Source organism: Oratosquilla oratoria, chromosome 4 (genome assembly GCF_046742065.1).
Source record: "Oratosquilla oratoria isolate Oo_2021 chromosome 4, ASM4674206v1, whole genome shotgun sequence".
NCBI lineage: Eukaryota > Metazoa > Arthropoda > Malacostraca > Stomatopoda > Squillidae > Oratosquilla > Oratosquilla oratoria.
In genome coordinates, this window is record NC_134780.1 from 38,916,396 (window position 1) to 38,935,661 (window position 19,266).

The window sequence follows — 19,266 nt, forward strand, 5'->3', positions numbered from 1 at the left end:
TTTCGGGAACTTGAATCCTTATGATCAATGACCAGAATTTTGTTACGCGACAGGTCGATCGCTCGGGCGAAGAACCAGATCGAGTATATTACCAAAATTTATCTAATTTAATTCCAATTAATTCAGCTAATCAATTAATACATAATCCTTTAAGAATGAAGTATTCCTATTGGGGTACTTAGATATTTCATTATATTCAACGCCAGGCAATTCTTTTCAGTTTAGAGTGTAGAACCTATTAGATGGACGTCTACCTTTCAGATTTTAAGGGTTTCCGTCAGGCGAATAAAGTCGCTTGGCGGCAGAGAGACTGGGCTTAAAAGTCGGTGGAGATAATCAGGGGGGAGGGGGTCTAATACACCGATCAAAGATCTGTTTCTGGTTGGCGTCAAATTATTTTATTGAGCTAAGAGAGTTGCCTCTAGCCGACGAAGGAACATGCATCAATATTCGACGTTTTCAGAAAACCAATTTTATTGCTCTCTTTATCTTATTTGTCTATTTGTGTATTTATTTGTTTATTTATCTATTTATCTATCTATTCAGTTATCTGTTTTTTTTTCTTTATTAAGTTATCAATCTTTATTTCATCTTATCTATTTCTTTGCTGGAAAGCCCATGCTGCCTTTGAGCCGACTTAGGTTGACCTCAAGTCTTTTCGTCAAGAGGAAAAGTCTTCTTCTTGTTCCAACCATGGTTTATCCAGTCCCTCGAGAATTCTTCACGAAATTCTTTTTCAAAAATTCTTCTCAGCAATACTTTTTCGAAAATTCTTCTCGAAATTCTTGTCCTTCGTTTACGTTCTCGTCCGTTTCTTATCAAGCAAAGTCTTGTTTAACCTTGTCCAGGTTTTTTTTTCTCGAGTTTGGAATTTTTTTCAACTCTGGCAGATGCTCTCTCGCCAGGTCCTTCTAATTTCGTTTTATATATTCATTTTTGGGAATATAAGATGGTTTTATTCAACTGAAGAATGAAGTTCACTTACTATCCAAATAGTTCAGTTGAATAATACACTGAAACGATATGATGTAATGTCTGATAACATTCGGTTATTTTGAATGTTGTATTAGTCCGTTCGGATTACCTAATTATTTGTTTATCTATTAATTTATCTATTAGATATTTTTTATTTTTTCCATTTATTTATTCATTATTTATTCATTTATTTATACATTCATTTATTCATTATTTATTACGTATTCATTCATTTATATGTTTATTAATTAATTTATTTATTTATTCATTTATTTATTCATTTATTCAGTATATCATTCATTTATTTATTTTTGCTCCCTTACTATTCTTATCTCAGCATCCAAACTCTAATTGGAACAAAAACAGTTTCCTGTCGGATGCTCAGCCATATAGACTCATTCTAATCCAATGTAATCTATTCCATCCCCTCCCATACCCTGCCTGGTCCTTATGAAGGCTTCTTTGATCCCTTTTAGTTCATCAGACTACTCTGAAGAGGAACTGACCCTCTATTCACCCCAACTAGTTTGCAACATTTTGTGTCTCGTCCATGCCTGTAGAAAATGACGATGAAAACGATGACGATGACGATGACAATGACAATGGCAATAGCAATGTTGATGACAATGAGAATGACAATGACAATAGCAATGGCAATGGCAATGATAATGACAATGACAATGATAATGGCAATGATAATGATAATGAGAATAAAAATGACAATGGCATTATTAATAACAATGACGAGGACACTGACAAAGCATAACGACAGAAGACCTTTTGGTCCATAAAAAAGAACAACAAAGAATCAAAACAAATACCCAAACAGGGAAATAATAAACAAAGAAAATAACCAGTTACTAGACATTACGACGATGTTTATTCAACTTAATCTTAAAACTCCAAATTGTACTACATCCCGTCGTCTGTATGGGAAATTCATTACATATATTCCTACCCCGTTGAGTCTTCCCATCCTTTACCATTTCTGATTCAAACCAACCAACCCCCTTACGAATTTTTTTTATGTTTTTTCCTTGTCTCTCCCCTAGCACGGTTTTATTTTTCAGAATGATTTTTCTTTTGTCGTTCTTTGTTCCAATTTAGTCCCTGTCTATCGCGACGCCTTCATGCTTGGGGATGTGGTCATTCAATTAAGATCGACTGTGATCTGTTTTAACAAACACGTACTGGACGATACAGTTCTAATCCCCCGCTCCCCCCCCCAAAAAAAAAAATGAATAAATAAATAAATAGAATTAATACATCTCTTTGTTATCATTTGTCCATATTTTACACCAAAAATCATGAGGCATAAAACATCCAGCCAAATAGAACTGATTTATTAGTCGCCCAAATAGTCGTTTTGTCCATTAACAAATGTTCACCATATTAAAAATGTGTTTGGCTGAGTTAAGTATTTACTAATCTTTTGTGAACTGAGCGAAAGAGTGAAAGCAATGCGTGTTGGGAACGAAAAGGGGAAGGGTTTTCTGTCCTTGTGCCTATGCACAATTGATCAAATATAAAAGAAAAATCTAAGGATGGACATAGTCCCGCATTTAGCCCTTTGGCGTGTAAATATATCTTCCTTATACTGAATAAAACTGCCTACAACTAGACAGAGTATACTATGCTGTCACGTTCGTATGTTTAAAGCGGTGTTATTGCTATGTACCTTACTGTTTTGGAAGTCTTATATTTTGTCCATTATTGGCGTCCTTGTAACACGTTAGCAATATCGTATTTGTGTATATTCGTTGTGTTTGTGGTATTATATACCTAGTTTCGAGAAAATGTAATTTATTTATTTCTTTATGTTACTTTTGACATAATGTCTTGAATAAAGCTTAGAATTGTTACCAAGTTGTTATCATAACACAGAGTAAACATAAAAGTCGAATAAGGTCGTCAAAAGTTTAATCGAGACACTGCCGGCCACAGTATCCACGGTGTTTGCTAACAACCGAAGACTCAAATGCATTCCATCTAATTCATTTCGACCAGTTAATCTTTGATATTTACGGTCTTTTATACACAAAGTAATATTAGTAGAGAAGAAAAGGTAAAAGGTGCAGATGGAGAGAAGATAATGGAAGAGAAGGCAGTGAGAGGAAGGTGGCCAGAGTATTTTAGGGAGTCGCTAAATGTGAAAGAGGATAGGGAGGGAAAGGTAGTTGCAGTGGGAAGCGCTAAGAAAATGAAAGTGGTGAGTGAGGAAAATGGAGGAGAAATAGAGAAAGATGAAGTGAAGGCAGCTGTTAAGATGATGAGAGCAGATAAGGCACCCGGGTTGGATGGATGCTATGCAGAATGTCTGAAAAAAGGAGGTACAGTTATGTTGGACTGGCTGGTGAGGTTATTTAATGTTTGTTTAAGAGAGGGTAGAGTGCTGAAGGACTGGAAGAGTGCCTGTATAGTTCCACTTTACAAGGGAAAGGGGGACAAATGTGAGTGTAGTAGTTTCAGAGGGATCAGTTTGTTGAGTGTAGTTGAGAAGGCTTATGGGAAGGTCTTGAGAGAATTAGGAGAGGAACAGAGGAAGTAATTGTTAAGGAACAGTGTGGTTTTAGGACAGGTAGAGGTTGTGTATATCAGATTTTTGTGGTAACACAGATACGTGAGAAAGCTATAGGAAAAGGTAAGGATGGTTTTTGGTCTTTTGTGGATTTTGAAAAGGAGGCTTACGACAGGGTAGACAGGAAGGTACTGTAGGAGGTACTGCAGATATATGGGATATGAGGAAAGCTGTTAAGAGCAATCAAAAGTTTCTACGAGAGTAGTAGAACTTAGAGCTTATGTTAGGATCAGAAATGGAGAGAGTGAGTGGTTTGAGGTAAAGGTGGGACTTCGTCAGGGATGTGTTATGTCGCCCTGGCTGTTCAATCTATACATGGATGGGGTGGTGCGAGATGTAAATGCAAGGGTAGTGGGTCAGGGGATGGAGATGGTCAAAGAAAATGGAGAAAAGTGAGAAATAAGCCAGTTGTTGTTCGCTGACGACACTGCGCTTGTAGCAGGATCAGAGGAGGGATTGAGGAAGTTAGTGACAGAGTTTGAGAAGGCGTGTGAAAGAAGGAAGCTGAAGATAAATGTGGGCAAAAGTAAGGTGATGAGATGTACAAGGGGAGAGCGTGGCAGCAGGCTGGAAGTGAGTATTAAGGGAGAGAGACTGGAAGAAATGGATAGTTTTAGATACTTGGGTGCGAATGTGGCAGGAAAGGGAGGAGTGGGGGTGGAGGTAGAATGTAGATTGAGAGAAGCGAGTAAATGTCTTGGTGAATTAAAAAGTGTAATGAGAAACAGACATTTGGGAATGGATGCTAAGAGGAGGTTATATGAAGGAGTGATTGTGCCGACAGCACTGTACGGGGCAGAAACATGGAACATAAGAGAGGAAGAGAGAAGGAGTTTAAATGTGTTTGAGATGAAATGTCTGAGAAGTATGATAGGGGTTACTAGGCTAGATAGAGAAATGAGGAGGTGAGGAGGAGAACAGGGGTGGAAACGGAGTTGGGAGATAGGGTTGATGAAAGAGTATTAGGATGGTTTGGACACATGGAAAGAATGAGTGAAGAAAGATTAGTAAAAGAGGTGTGGAAGGTAGAGGTGGAAGGAGTGAATATGAGGGGGCGTCCTAGGATGAGATGGATGGATGGGGTAAAAGGGGCATTACGAAAGAGAGGAATATCTGTTGAAGGACGGGAGAGGACAGAAAGTAGGGGTGAATGGAGAAGGGTTGTGTATGGATGATGCTGTGATGCATGAGGGGCTGGGGGATGGGGGGTTGAGGGAGTATGTATGAGAAATAAATTGACGCAGTCAGAAGGGATTTCTCCCCGTCTTCTCCTTTTCTGCATGAGGGGACGGAGAGAGGGGGGGTCGCCGAATTAATGAAGCAGCCTTGCTGTGGATATGCTGTGTCTTGCGACACTGCTTCTGACCCAGGGCAGTGGACAGGATGCAGAGATGACCCGTCATCCAGGAGGTGTCAAGATGTGAGGGAGGAGAGTGGAGGGAGTGGAGTATGTAGGGGATGGAATGGGTGGGAGTGCCTTTTTCTTTTTGGCTACCTCCCGTGGAAGGGGACAAAAGCCTTTGGTATATGTATGTAATATCAGTTACTTAGATTTCTTTAGTACATGTGGAAATCATATGGGTAGAGAAAAGGCGATAATGGAGTGAAAACTAATTCAGGTTCTGACTTTGAAAGACACATGGTACACATTTCATATTAACATAGCATGTATTTCCCCCTCTTTCTATATTATACTGACCATGGTTTGAATATTTTTTTTCGTCTGTTGGGTTATTCGTTACAGAAATGTAACATATCGAAAGGTAGATACCGATGGTAGTCTAGGCCGAGGGAGAAAGACAAGAGATGAGTTGTGTTTTAAAACCTTTTGACTATCCTAGTAAACGCTTTCTATTATTAAAAAGTAGAATTTTACGAGCTTCGTTTGAAAATTACCTGTAAATTTTATAGATATCCCAGTAAGCCAGATAAATCCACATGGAAAACCATGGAAATTATACTTCCTAATAATACCAAGAGTTCGGCAGAGGTTTAGAAATACGACCTTAATGCAAAGATCAGAAAGACTTAAGAAATATATTGATGGGACAAAGACTGCAAGTCACAAGAAACTTAAAAAGAGGAGAAATTACTTGTATTTGTGAGCTTCATGAAAATTATTGATGATTTACATTAACGAAAAAAACAGTTTAGTGTTAAAGTTGAGGTAATGATGATGAGATTAACGATGAAGTCATGACAAATGTAACGATAAAGGTAAAAACAATTATCATTACGAAGAAAATTATATATAATGTCGTTAATTTTTGTCTTGTCATATTCTTCATATTTGTTATACAAATTCTGGTATATTTCCGATTTCTTCTTATAGAGAATAATTGAAGTAAAGGTGGATAGACAAAAAGAACGACGAGATGGGAAAAGAGGGAAGGGAACGGTGAAAAAAATGACAATTTATTTAAATTAAGTAATTAGAGCAATCTAGGATAATTGTGCAAATTGAGGTGGTTCTGATTTTACACACAACTTTTCGTCGACGTTTGTCTTTCGTGGGTAATTTCACAAATGAGAAGAAAAAAAATGTCGACTTTATCTGTTTCATGTGGAGATGGTATGTATAGTGGATCAAAAACATACAAGCACAAGAGAGAAAAATCATCTATTGTATGCCTCCCTACCGGTATTTCTCAATATATTCGCCTTTTTAATGATGATTGATTGAATAGTACTGATAATGACGACGACAACGACAACGACGGTGATGGTAATGATGACGACGATGACGATGATGACGATGATTATGACGATGATGATGATGATGATAATGACGATAATAATAACGATAATGATGATGACGATGGCGATAATGATGATGATGGCAATGATGACGATGATGACGATGATGATGAAGATGATCAAGACGATGACGACGACGACGATGATGATATGAAAGAGCACATATTGCACCCGAAGTTCTGCCTTTCTTGAAGCCGACAATTTAGATTTTCTTGATGCACGAAGGTCGGCAGCTTCGCCTCCTCTCTCTCTCTCTCATACTATAATTTATTTCCTCACCTACCTCTACTCTCTTATCCTCCCTCCCCCTCGTCACTATCACCACCTGATTCGCCAATCCAAACCCACTTTCTTAGCCATCCATCCATCCATCCCACAGCACTCATCCACTCTTCCTCCTTTTTTCTTTCCGGACATTTTCTTCCTCCACCTCAGAGAGAATATATATATATATATATATATATATATATATATATATATATATATATATATATATATATATATATATATATATATATATATATAAGACTGAAGGTGGAGGATGCAGACGAGGAGTAATGGGAGAATTTCACACTTTGTGATCAAAACCCTGCGGGTCGAAACGTTAAAGCGTGAAATTCTCCCATTACTCCTCGTCTGCTTCCTCCACCTTCAATCTTATTTGTCATAATATAGTCAATATATATATATATATATTATATATATATATATAATATATATATATATATTTGTGTATGTGTGTTCGAAAAAAGCTAGAGTCCAAAACCATGATCGAAAAAGTAAAAAGCACTGGACCCAGAAACAGGTACTTTAATCCCGATGTTTCAAACCCTGTCTGGGGATCGTAATCAGGGGTTACAATTGGGAGTCAGTTAATCCTCCTTTATATATATAAAGCAATAAATGTGGTGCACTCGGCGAGGTCACTGTGCGGGCCTTCGTCGAGCTTATTTCTACCGTAATCTCCCATGAAAGCACGCCAACAAACCATTGGGGAATATTTTAGCATCACAGCTACTGCAAATGGCGTGCCGGATTAACGGTAGCTTCCGTTACATTCTTCTTAAAGTAACGGAGTAACGATTAACGAAGTTAACTTTTTGGGTAACGGATTAACGATTAATTAAATTAACTTCTTGGTTAACGGTGCCCACCTCTACTATCATTTCCATCCATAAAGTTGTCTAACCGATTCTTAGAACAACAGATAGTTTCAGCGCTCACTACATGGTTACTAAGTCTACTCCATTCGTTGATCACTCCATTGATAAACCAGTTTTTGTCTACTTCCTTCTTAAATTTAGATATGTTCAATATAAACCCATTACTGCAAGTCCTAACCTGTTATCTTAATATGATGACTGTTTATATCCCCTTTGTTAAAGCCCTTGATCCATTTGAACACCTCTGTGTAAATCGGACATTCAGGCAGCAGCAACAATAGTAATAGAGGTAGAAATAGTTATATTAATATTCATCATCATTATTATTCTTATGACTGTGATAGTAGAAAACTATAAGGCTAGAGGAAAAGACAGCGGCGGCGCCAGGAATTTTTAGTTGGGGAGGCTAAGGGGGGGCTGAGCAAATTTTGGGGGGGCTGAGCAAATTTTTGGGGGGGCTAATAGTAATATGATAATACACATATATTATCCTCATTTCAGAAGGGGAGGGGGTTAATGGTTGGGCTAGCACTGATGGCTGACAATTCTTTAGCCCTGGCAATTAAAGATTCCACTTAATAAAATTATTTCAATGAGTGTTTTAAATTTTCAATTTGCTCATTTCAGTTGGGGGGCTAATGGGGGGGCTGGCCACTTTGTACAAGCCCCCCCTGGCGCCGCCACTGGGAAAAGACGAGACACAAAAAGCATTGGAAATAGTGAATTTTGGTAAAGCACTTGAGTCAGATAGGTGTCACATAGAGCGTCTGACGAAGCGAGGAACATTTATAGTGGATTAGCTAGTCAAACTGTTTAATGTGTGCTTAAGGGAGGGAAGTGTGCCTGAGGACTAGAGAAATGAATGTATGATTTCATTATACAAAGGAAAAGGAGATAAACATGAATATTGTAGTTTTAGAAGGATCAGTCTATTAAATGTAGCTGGTAAAGTGTATGGGAGGGTGTTACTTGAGAGGTTTAGGAGGGAATCAGAGGACATAATTGTGGAAGACCAGTGTGGGTTTGGGAAAGATGTGTAAGGATAAAATTTTCATATGGCAGATGAATGAGAAGTTTTTTGTCAAAAGGTAAGGATTTCTTCTGGGTTTTTAAGGATTTGGAGAATGCTTATGATATAGTTAACAGGAAGGCATTGCAGAAAGTGTTGCAGAGAAAGCTCTTGAGATCAGTCATTTCTTTCGTGAATAGTAGAACTTGTGTTATGGTAGGGAATGGAACAAGTTGGTGGTTTCAGGTGAATGTGGAGCTGTGCTAAGGTCGTGCAATGTTACCATGGTTGCTCAACATGTTCATGGATGGGGTAGTACGGGAGACAAATATGAGGGTGATAGGTGGGGGTTTGGAGATGGTGAGAGTGGAAGTAGGTGGTGAGCCAGTTGTTGTTTGCCGATGACAAAACACTTGTGGCTGGGACACAGGAGGATCTAAAGCAGCTAGTGGAATTTGGGAAGGTATGTGACAGGAGAAAATTGGAAATAAATGTAGGAAAAAGTAAGACGATGTTAGATTTTTGAGTGGAGATTAGCCTCTAATGGTTAAAACAAAAAAGTGACTCATTCATAGGGATGTTACTAAAATCTGTAAAATACTGACTACATTAAACTTGTGCAGTCAATAACTCATACAGGGAACACATGAACATTTTGCCAAGTGTGTGTGTGTGTGTGTGTTTTTTTTTTTAATATAGGCAATTTGTTTGCAACCTTATATTTTCACATACCACTAAAACTGGTTCTTGTCATGTCTGGCCATAAATTTTGGAGAAAAAAAAATCTATTTCATTGTGATCATAACCAGTATTAATTGCTCTTTTTTTTTTTTTAATCTACAGACATTTCCATTATTACATACAACTTTTCATGAAGATAAAGGTAATAGTATTTGGTGTGTATTCTTTTGATTTACTCATTATCCAAACTACTTACATTCAAATGGTGAACTCAAAAGTAAAAGCTAACATTAGTTTTTTTATGGTACATTTCTACATTATTTCTTGTCCAAGTTGCAACAAATCTGCTCAGTGTTTGCACTTGAAGACAGATCACTGAATTCCCTATTCCACCAAACCCTTCCAGATTTTATCCACACAGAAAAATCCCCCCCAACAGAAGCAAGAACCAAACCGGCAGGACTACATCGTCCAGCACTAAAACAATACCAACACTTTATGCCTGGCCTTGGAAACAAACTACCCAATACGCAACCAAATCACAGAAGACATAAAACACTTCCTCTTACTCTGTCCCACCTTAACTACACAGTATATAGACAACACAATATTTCTAGGCCAGTCTGGTGGCTATTGACTAGTACCTAGGTGCTGTGGGTCTCTTGTAAGAAAGATCTGTGGTAAAGGATTGAGTGATTGCGTATTATTTGGATATGTACCACAATCTCGTTTAACCTTACTACACAGTTTCTATCAATAATTCAGATTCCAGGGTTACATACATACATATACCAAGGGCTTTTTCCCCCTTACAAGGGAGGTAACCAAAGTCAAAAAGCATAAATCCACTCCCATCCATTTTATCACCACCCACTCCACTCCCATTCATCACCCCTCCTTCCCTTTTTCTTGGCTCCTCCTGGATGATGAATCATCCCCACATCTCACCCACTGCCCTGGGTCAGAAGCAATGCAGTAAGACACAGCACATCCACAGCAAGGCTGCTTCATTTAATTGGTGACCCACCCCTCTCCATCCCATCATGCAGAAACAGAGATGGGAAGAAATCCTCTCAGGCTATGTCAAAGTACCATTCACACATAACCACTCCTTAACCCTCTCCATCCCCCACCCACTCCTTTCCTTGCATCACAGGATCATCCATACACAACCATTCTCCACTCACCCCTATCTTCTGTCTTATTCCTTCCTCAACAGACACCTCCCTCTTTCTCAATGCCCCTTTTACCCCATCCATCCATCTCATCCTCAGTCACCCCCCTCATGTTCACTCCAACCACCTCTGCCTTCCACACTTCTTTTATTAATCTTTCTTCTTTCCTTGTGTCCAAACCATCCCAATACTCATTCATTAACCCAATCTCCCAACTCCCTTTCCACCCCTGTTCTCCTCCTTACCTCCTTGTTTCTCACTCTATCCAGCCTAGTAACCCTTACCATACTTCTTAGGCATTTCATCTCAAACACATTTAAACTCTTCCTTTCTTATGTTCCATGTTTCTGCCCCATACAGTGCTGTCGGCACAATCACTCCATACAATTTCCTCTAAGCATCGATTCCCAAATATCTATTTCTCATTACACTTTTTAATCTCCCCAAGGCATTTACTTGCTTCTCTTAATCTACATTCTACCTCCACCTCCACTCTCCCTTTCCTGCCACATTAGCACCCAAGTATCTAAAGTTATCCACCTCCTCCTATCTCTCCCTTAATACTTCCAATTTGCTGCCATCCTCTCCCTTTGTACATCTCATCACCTTACTTTTACCCACATTTATCTTCAACTTCCTCCTTTTGTACACCTTCCTAAACTCTGTCACTAACTTCCTTAATCCCTACTCTGATCTTACTACAAGTGCAATGTCGTCAACAAACAACTGTCTTATCTCCCATTTTTCTCCATTTCCTTTAACCATCTCCAGTCCCCTGGCCATTACCCTTTCATTTATCTTCTGCACCACCCTATCCATGTCCACACTGAACAGCAATGGCAACATGAAACATCCTTTGTGAAGTCCCACCTTTACTTCAAACCACTTGCTCTCGCCATTTCTAATTCTAACATAGGCTCTATGACTCGTAAAAACTCTTGACTGCTCTTAACAGCTTTCCTTATATCCCATATATCTGCAATACCTCCCACAGTGCCTTCCTGTCTACCTTGTCATAAGCCTTTTCCAAATCCATAAAGGCCCAAAAAACATCCTTACCTTTTCCTAAAGCTTTCTCATATCTGTCTTAATAAAAAATCTGATCCATGCAACCCCTACCTTTCCTAAACCCACACTGTTCCTCACCAATTACTCCCTCTGTTCCTCTCAATCAAAACCCTTCCGTAAGCCTTCCAAACTACACTCAACACACTGATCCCTCTGAAACTAATAAACTCACACTTGTCCCCTTTTCCCTTGTAAAGAGGAACTATACAGGTACTCCTCCAGCATTCTACCCTCTTAGAAAAAACATTAAACAACCTCACCAGCCAGTCCACCATCATTGAACCTCTCTTTTTAGACACTCCAGGGTTAAGAGAGGATATCTATCAATGGTTGCTATCATGTACCTAAATTATACCATTGAGCTTATTCTTCTCAGTTTAATTTGTGACAATTAAAATCATTGTCTCTATTGATTTCCTCTAATCTAGCTTTTATAAAACGCAGAAAGAAAATACCACCACTGTGTTCCTATACATGTTGTAAAAAGCAACTAAATGTGGTGGAGGGGACTGGTATCCCCTTTCTGTGTTTTTCTCCTGGTATGCTTTAATTTAGCCACCCCCTTTCAAGGAAGAATATTTTTCTAATATGCAGTAGATATAAAGTACAGTGGAACCTTGAATAACAAACTTCATCCATTCCAAAACTTTTGCTGAAATAATTATGGCAGACACACCAAAGCACTACTGAACTGGTAACATTGTGTTGTGGGAGGGGGGTTAGTGCTAAGTGCTAAGGTAGGGAAGAGTGTTAGTGCATGTTCATCATTTATTCGGATGTGTCAGAACTGAACTAATTTTACATGAAGCCCAAAGTTAATATAAATAATGCATGGGCAGTCACCTGTGGTGTGTAATTACTCATAATTACATTGGATTGGGTCATGTCAAGTTGCTTTGTCACAGGCAGGTGTGTGCTCAGGTTACAGCATGTCCTTCCTATAGCCACATGGTCAATTATACATGGTTCTTACAGTATGTACAGGTATATGCATATGTTCATACCCCTAAATATAATTTGTTAACAGAAACATTAAATTTTCACGAAACTTGTTCATTAACCAATTTGTTCATTAAATGGAGCATTCATTATTATCCGAGGCTCAACTGTACTTTGTATTTAGGATACACAACCAATTTTCTTTTTTAACTAGGTGACCGTCATTAACTTGCACTTGCATATATCATAGGTATTACATTACTTTTGATACCCTATGAAAAAGGAGGAAGTGATTAAAACACAGATTCCGTTAATGATTGCTGTAAAAATATTCTCTAACATTATATATACAAGTTAAACTGATAAGTATAACACAAATGTAACTACATACAAAGGTACATAAAAAAAATTGTGCTCAAATAAAAATATATACTGTACTGCATAAGCCATATGAAAACATCCATATGCAGCAGAATTCAGACCTAAGACATAACAATAAGATTATAACCTCAACACAAATGAAATGACAACAACAACAGTCATAGTTACCGCTTCAAAGTCCTCATCCATACACTTCCATATGAGAGCATTATCTTGTTCACTTTCTTTTAATGGTAACAATAATAAATATGTGTGAGGTTCACATTAACAAAGGAAACCAACAGCTAGACTTATTTCCTGGGTCAGCTTTATGTCTAACAGTATCAGGAAAACAACAGTAGCATGGATGCAACACAGATTGTAAGATTCGAGGACACAAGAAAAATTTTGCTCATAATACCTTTTCATTAACATGGGAGAAACTGGAAAAAGGAATGTACATTTTGAAATCTTGAAATGATGCTGAAGGTATGATCATTCATAATGATATTTTCAGTTTCATGTTATCAATGCAGAATACATGCCTGTTTTCAGAAAAATAACAATGAAATTCCTGTAGATTATTTTTAACATAAAAAGAGTAGCCTCAATCATTCTTTAGCTCTAGAAGGATCACTAATGCAAGATGGTAATGCATGCTTCAAGACATTTATCTCTAGTCATGTAAATCTAATGAGGAAAATAAATGACAACATAAAATGTCAAAGTATGAAAGATCGCTGAAATTTAACATTTTGTGCTGGTCTCGAAATAATGTAAAGGTCTCTTAAGCTTTCACTGTGGCATTCTCTTTAACTATGGTGGATTATTTTGCCTACAACAGGCCTTGATTTCAACATTCATGCAGAATTATTCATACATAATAATTACATACACTGAATGTCAGAGACCATTTTGGACTCATTCTTAAGAAGACTGCTAGAAATCAGAAATAATCTCGATAAATGATGTGAGCCACCATAGTTGCAGAGAATGTCAGGAATAATATGGGCTTTAGCTGCTCAGCCATCTTTGTATCAGACACAATATTTTCTGAGCTTATGTGAAGTCGAAATGAGTGCAACTTTTATGAAAAAGATTTCTTCCATTAGGGTCTCATCTAATATCCTTTTTACTAAAATCGTGTAGATAATTTTTCTATAAAAAATATAAATAAAAAGAATAAATATGAACTAGGCACTTTGTATTAAGTGTCTACTTTATAAACAATAACTGTGCCATTAATATCTTTTAACAAAATAATGCTGTCATCTTTTATGTGGACCATTGTTCAAATCTGAGAATTCAAACTTTCATACACCAAAGACTGGTGTTTGAAAAATCCTATTCTCCAAAAAACAAAGTCTCTGGTAGAGGTAGGCTACATTAGAAAGGGCCAAAAATAAAATATAAGATATAACAAGTGCACAATTGTTGGACTTGGACTTATCCTATTAGAGCTACTTGTCATTACCTGAAGGTGACTTGAGTTTATGTTATACTGTCCTGCTCCCTTGTATATGGAATGCCTGTTTCTAACAGTAGCATTACAATACAATTTTTTCTCTACCATATTCCTTGTACTACTACACCAATCATGCCATCTGTTGAATGCAAGCAAAGCTTACAATTTTCAATAAAAATTAAATTTCAGACTCTAGCTGAATTTCCTAAGACAGGTATTCCGTAACTGACTATATTGGATGGACACTAAAATTGTGTGTGTCATAAATAAAGTGAACATTAAGTGAATCTTCTATTGGGAAACAGGCAAATATACAGCAATTGTATGATATATTTACTTTCCACAAAGTATTAGTGGAGTGTCATATATTTATTTACTTTTACATCATGGATTTCTATTCATGAGTGGTCAGATGAATGTGTAACCAAGATTAAGATGATAATGAAAATGACAACTGAGGAGCATAATACACAACAGAGTGCATGTCTCCTCAAGAGCTGCCTCCATGTGTAATCAGCATATGAATTCAAAGTACTCGAAGGTTTGTCACTTGAAAAGAAGAAAAGGGACAAAAGAATTAACTTATCTTTAGGGTGAAAGGCAGCTTGTGCCACACATGCAGCCTTAACTTATTCACTGAGTCACACAGTGACAGCAGATCATTTAAAACAAATAGGATGCAATTCAGTACAAGTTGTGCAGCTGCATTTGACTTATTAGTACCTATCAAATACTGATCACTCCAATACATTAGATTTCATATAAATGTCATCAACATCTTGAGTAACAGATAAGAGCTGCGGAATGTTTGTGTATACGAACAAGCTTCTGTTGTACATCCAGATGAGAATCAAGCTATGACATTTGCAGACAAACTCCGGCACAAGCCATATTTGCCCTTAGTAATCACCCTTTCTTTAAGAATGTCACAGGTAGTCATTTCTGAACCATGAAAACCAAAAACCAATAACAACTGTGAAAATGAAGAATGCATAAGTTCAAATTACATTTCATACTGAACTCTAAAGACTATCAAGGTTGACATTAAGTTTTCGGTTCATTCTTACAGATACTGGTACTTGCCAATCTACTTTTCATCATTACACATCATAGTAATCCACTAAACATAAGTACCTTGAGAATTTTACCAGCCCATGAAGAAATACACTGAATTAATGTGACCACATCTTGATGAATTTGAAAAACAAAATATACTAATCACCATCATACCATAAAATAAGTAAATAAAGAATAAAATCATAATCACAATGCCACTGTTGTTGCTCAGTTATGGAATTGTAATGTCTAAAAAAAATAATCAAAATATAATTTCTTTTCATTGAATTCTTCCCTTACCCATGATCTTTTTTTTAACAGTTCACATTATTAATCCACTTTCATTTCACTTTTTACATAAATCCCTTTTTACAGAACTTTACTGTTATGAGCCAGCTCTTAATGTGTTACTTCTTATAGGCAAGAGATCACAAGCTTGCAAAATGACTCCTATTAAGGAAGGGGGGGTTGGTGTTAATTTTTATATTATAAACTTTTTCCTATTCCAAAATTTTTCTCTCCCCCTTCCGTCCCTATCATTCTTTCTTTTCCATGTTGCACTACTTCCTACTATGCACCCCATTCAGAACTTCAGTCACCCGTAACTACTTCAGTTTCCTGACACAGAGTTCACCTTCACCATTCATATTTATGGTCCTAGATTTATGTATTAAGAAAGCCACTGTTCACCCATGTTCATAATCACTTTAGCATTCCAATTAAAACTTTAGATGTATTAGAAAATCAATTAAGGGTATAAATTTCATTACATTAAGATACAGACGCAGTATAGTCATGTATTGACAGACTTCCTTTTGTTGTGTTTGAGACTAATCTATAATTTTGTTCCATTTGAAAGAATTTTATACATGCAAGTACTTTAGCCTGCACTATAGACTACCTAGGACTGACAATAAATCTTGAAGCACTTTTCTCACACATTATTTGCAATCTTGTTTCAAATCTGCCATGGATAACCTACAACTATTTGGGTGAACTTCATCTTCCTACATTCATTTCCATCATCATACACATCTGCAAGATTATTCCCGGCTGATCTACAGTCAAGAATCACTATCTTCATTCAAAAATGTCTACTACCAGGTTCTCCTAATTTGATCAGAGCAGCTGCAAGACAAAGCAGCTGCATAGGTCTTTGAAAGCTGTCCAAGTTACTGAAGGCAAGATTATTTTCCTCTAAGCTTCAGTGATATAATACCCCAAGACCCATTAACCTAAGAGTTCTTAGTCTGCCATTTTAAAAGCTTGATGGGTAAAGTGTATATTTTTCAAATGTATGCAATAAATTGCACAGGTTTCCCACCCAACAGAAAACAATGCAAATACAACATGTATAGTAACATCAGTAAGTATCATGATTTGTCACTATGATACAAGTAAGAGTGGGATACAGGAAACAATTTCTCAAGAAGATGTTAGTTTCAGGAAAACAATATTAAGTAATTTAATTCTTTATGTACGATTATTAGGCTTCCTCTGCTGGATGTCAGGGATGCTGTCTCTATGTTTATCTTCATAATGTCTTCATCATTTTCCAAGTGCTTTTTGTTTCATTGGAGTTTTATATAAAAAGATTTATTGCTTTACGACAACACATTTAAAGCTCACATTGCAAAAAGTCACACATTATCTCTTTGTACTTGATCAAAACAAATTCATTACTTTGATCATTAGTTTCCATAAAATTATTTTTCCATCCACCTCGTTCAGGAAAGTGAGGTTTAGGAAGTCTTTCTCATACACTTAATGAGGAAATATATGCTTTGACAATGTTTGCCTTGAGGCCATCTAGTGCAATGTTTACGTGAAAAAATCAAACTCTGGACCCATTTTTCTTAAGTGCCAACTGTGCTCATATTTTCAAAGCCAAATACTCACTGCCTTCAGAGCACTTAAATTAGAGATTTTTTCCATTTACTGCTGCCATAAATGCTGCTGGCCCTTGGAGTCACTCGTTAGCAATCATAACTGTTGCCATGATTCACATCCTTGGGGGCCGAATGTGGCAACCTTTTCTCGCACTCCATTAATGTATTGCTTCGTCATGCATTCTTGAATCATCACCTACTGAAAATGAAGCACTGGGCAGACATGGGTCCTTCCACCACTTCACTCCTGTGACTTACTTTTCCATCATGTTCATACAAGTCTTGCCAAGACTTTAAACATGACATGTTCAGTCACATCTAAGATAGCCATCCATAGCAGGGCTGTCCCATACCTGGGTCAACCTTGTATGGCTCACACAAAGTATGTCCACACTAGCATGCCCCATGGCTTCAGGGGTGGCCCAGTCAAGATGACCGTAATGAAGGCCACAACTAGAGAAAACCGTGACTAGCATGGTCCTATCTAGCTTGGCATTTCTGGATGACACACTCAACTGCTTCCTGAATGTTGTCAAAGACAGGAACGCCATCTTTGTTAGCTTGATCTCTCAGGTAAGTGCGGCCTCTGTTGTAGTCCTTCACAGCTGTCCGCGATAACTGTTGGGATAACAAGTAATAATTTAGAATATGTAGAGTATCACCAGTAACTTAATTATGAAATGTCACAACCACATATCCCTTTAAAGCTAAATTTGCAAGGGAAAATTTTATTTAAAAAAATATATATATATATTCCATTTCCATACAAGCTCGTTAACGCCAAGAGTAAAACAAATACAAACACCTCTTACCGTTTCATCTCCAATGACTGTGCCATCAGTAAGAAGCTGAATACACAACACAACATTGCAGCCCAAGCCTATGTAGTGTGCTGCCTGCAAAAACAAAAACCCATTTGTTATTACTTTTTTTTTAAATGCATTTTCATTCTAACCCACAAATGCACATGGTACATTATTGAAATCTTAAAATTTTAAAGTCATATGCTCCTATTTTGAAATTTTTGTTGGTAAGCCTGATAGTGGCCACCCCCTTTACAAAGGGGAAAGGACCAATAGTGTATAAATGCCTGATAGTGTTAAGGGGAAAAGAAAGAGAAAAAGAGGAGAAAGACTCGTAAAAAAGCTAGATTAAAAAATATTCTTCCATACATAACAGAAAATTAAGCAAACTATAGTCTCATGAAGCTCTTCAAATTTTTATAATCCTTTACATATTTAATTCTGGTTAATGCAATGTAGTTTTAGTAAACTATGGGACAACTTCAAGAAAATAGTTTCAATTAACTGTGACCTTATTTTCTTCCACTGATACATACTTGGAACTGGCTTACCAGAGGTATGTGATAAAATTAAAACCCCATGACTTTCTATTAAAAAAACTCAAACACACACAAACTTACTACAGTCATGGCTGAAACACCCCTGGTGTTGTTTGGCACCACGAAGAGAAGAACTCGAGAATAATCCATCAGAGCAGCTTCCATGGGCAGAAGTCGCCCTGAACTAGCTCCAGCTGCAGGATTGAAGAAGGAAAGCCCATGTTTTCGTAGCATTGGAATAGCTATTTCATCACGCCAGGTGATCCGATTCCCAAGAGCTCCTCCAAGGTACACATCACGCACACCTGAGACGCCAAGTGGACGAAGAGGTCTCCGTGGCAGTGCCCAACCTGTGTGCAAAGGACATTTCACCATTACAATGAGCTTAATCTTCCAATGGTCAGATCAAATGGCTAGCCTCTCCCAATGGACAAAAACCTTAAAATATTTTTTTCACATTAGATACCCACATAACCTTCATCCCACATATTTCACATTCACTTCACAATGAAGTCTCAATTCCATTTGTTCTTCACTTGTTCCCAAAGGAAAATACTAATCTAATTCTACATTCATAAGGGTCTCTGCATATTTCAGTTTGTCTCATAATATACAGCTTGTACCAAACCACAGTACTTGAATATATTATCTATTCTTTTGCACTGAGCTAAATCCATACAAAAGACATGATGTAGTTCAGAATGGCTTACCAAGGACTTTCTGCAATGGTGAAATTAGTGAATGAGTGAATGCATCCCACAATCGTCTGCTCTCTAAACGCTGATTCTTGAATTCCGCAACAATACAGC

The 19,266-nt window shown here is 37.4% G+C and overlaps 1 protein-coding gene across 1 annotated transcript; it reads right to left on the reverse strand.

Annotated features, from left to right (window-relative positions):
* Positions 1 to 12,650: 12,650 nt before the first annotated feature.
* On the reverse strand, positions 12,651 to 19,266 carry raw (NDT-like domain-containing protein raw; the record flags this gene model as incomplete). Its single annotated transcript, XM_076183961.1, is given in 4 exon segments — positions 12,651 to 17,733; positions 17,928 to 18,011; positions 18,539 to 18,807; positions 19,168 to 19,266. Coding segments are annotated over 4 exon segments (590 nt in total), but the record flags the coding sequence as incomplete, so codon positions are not given.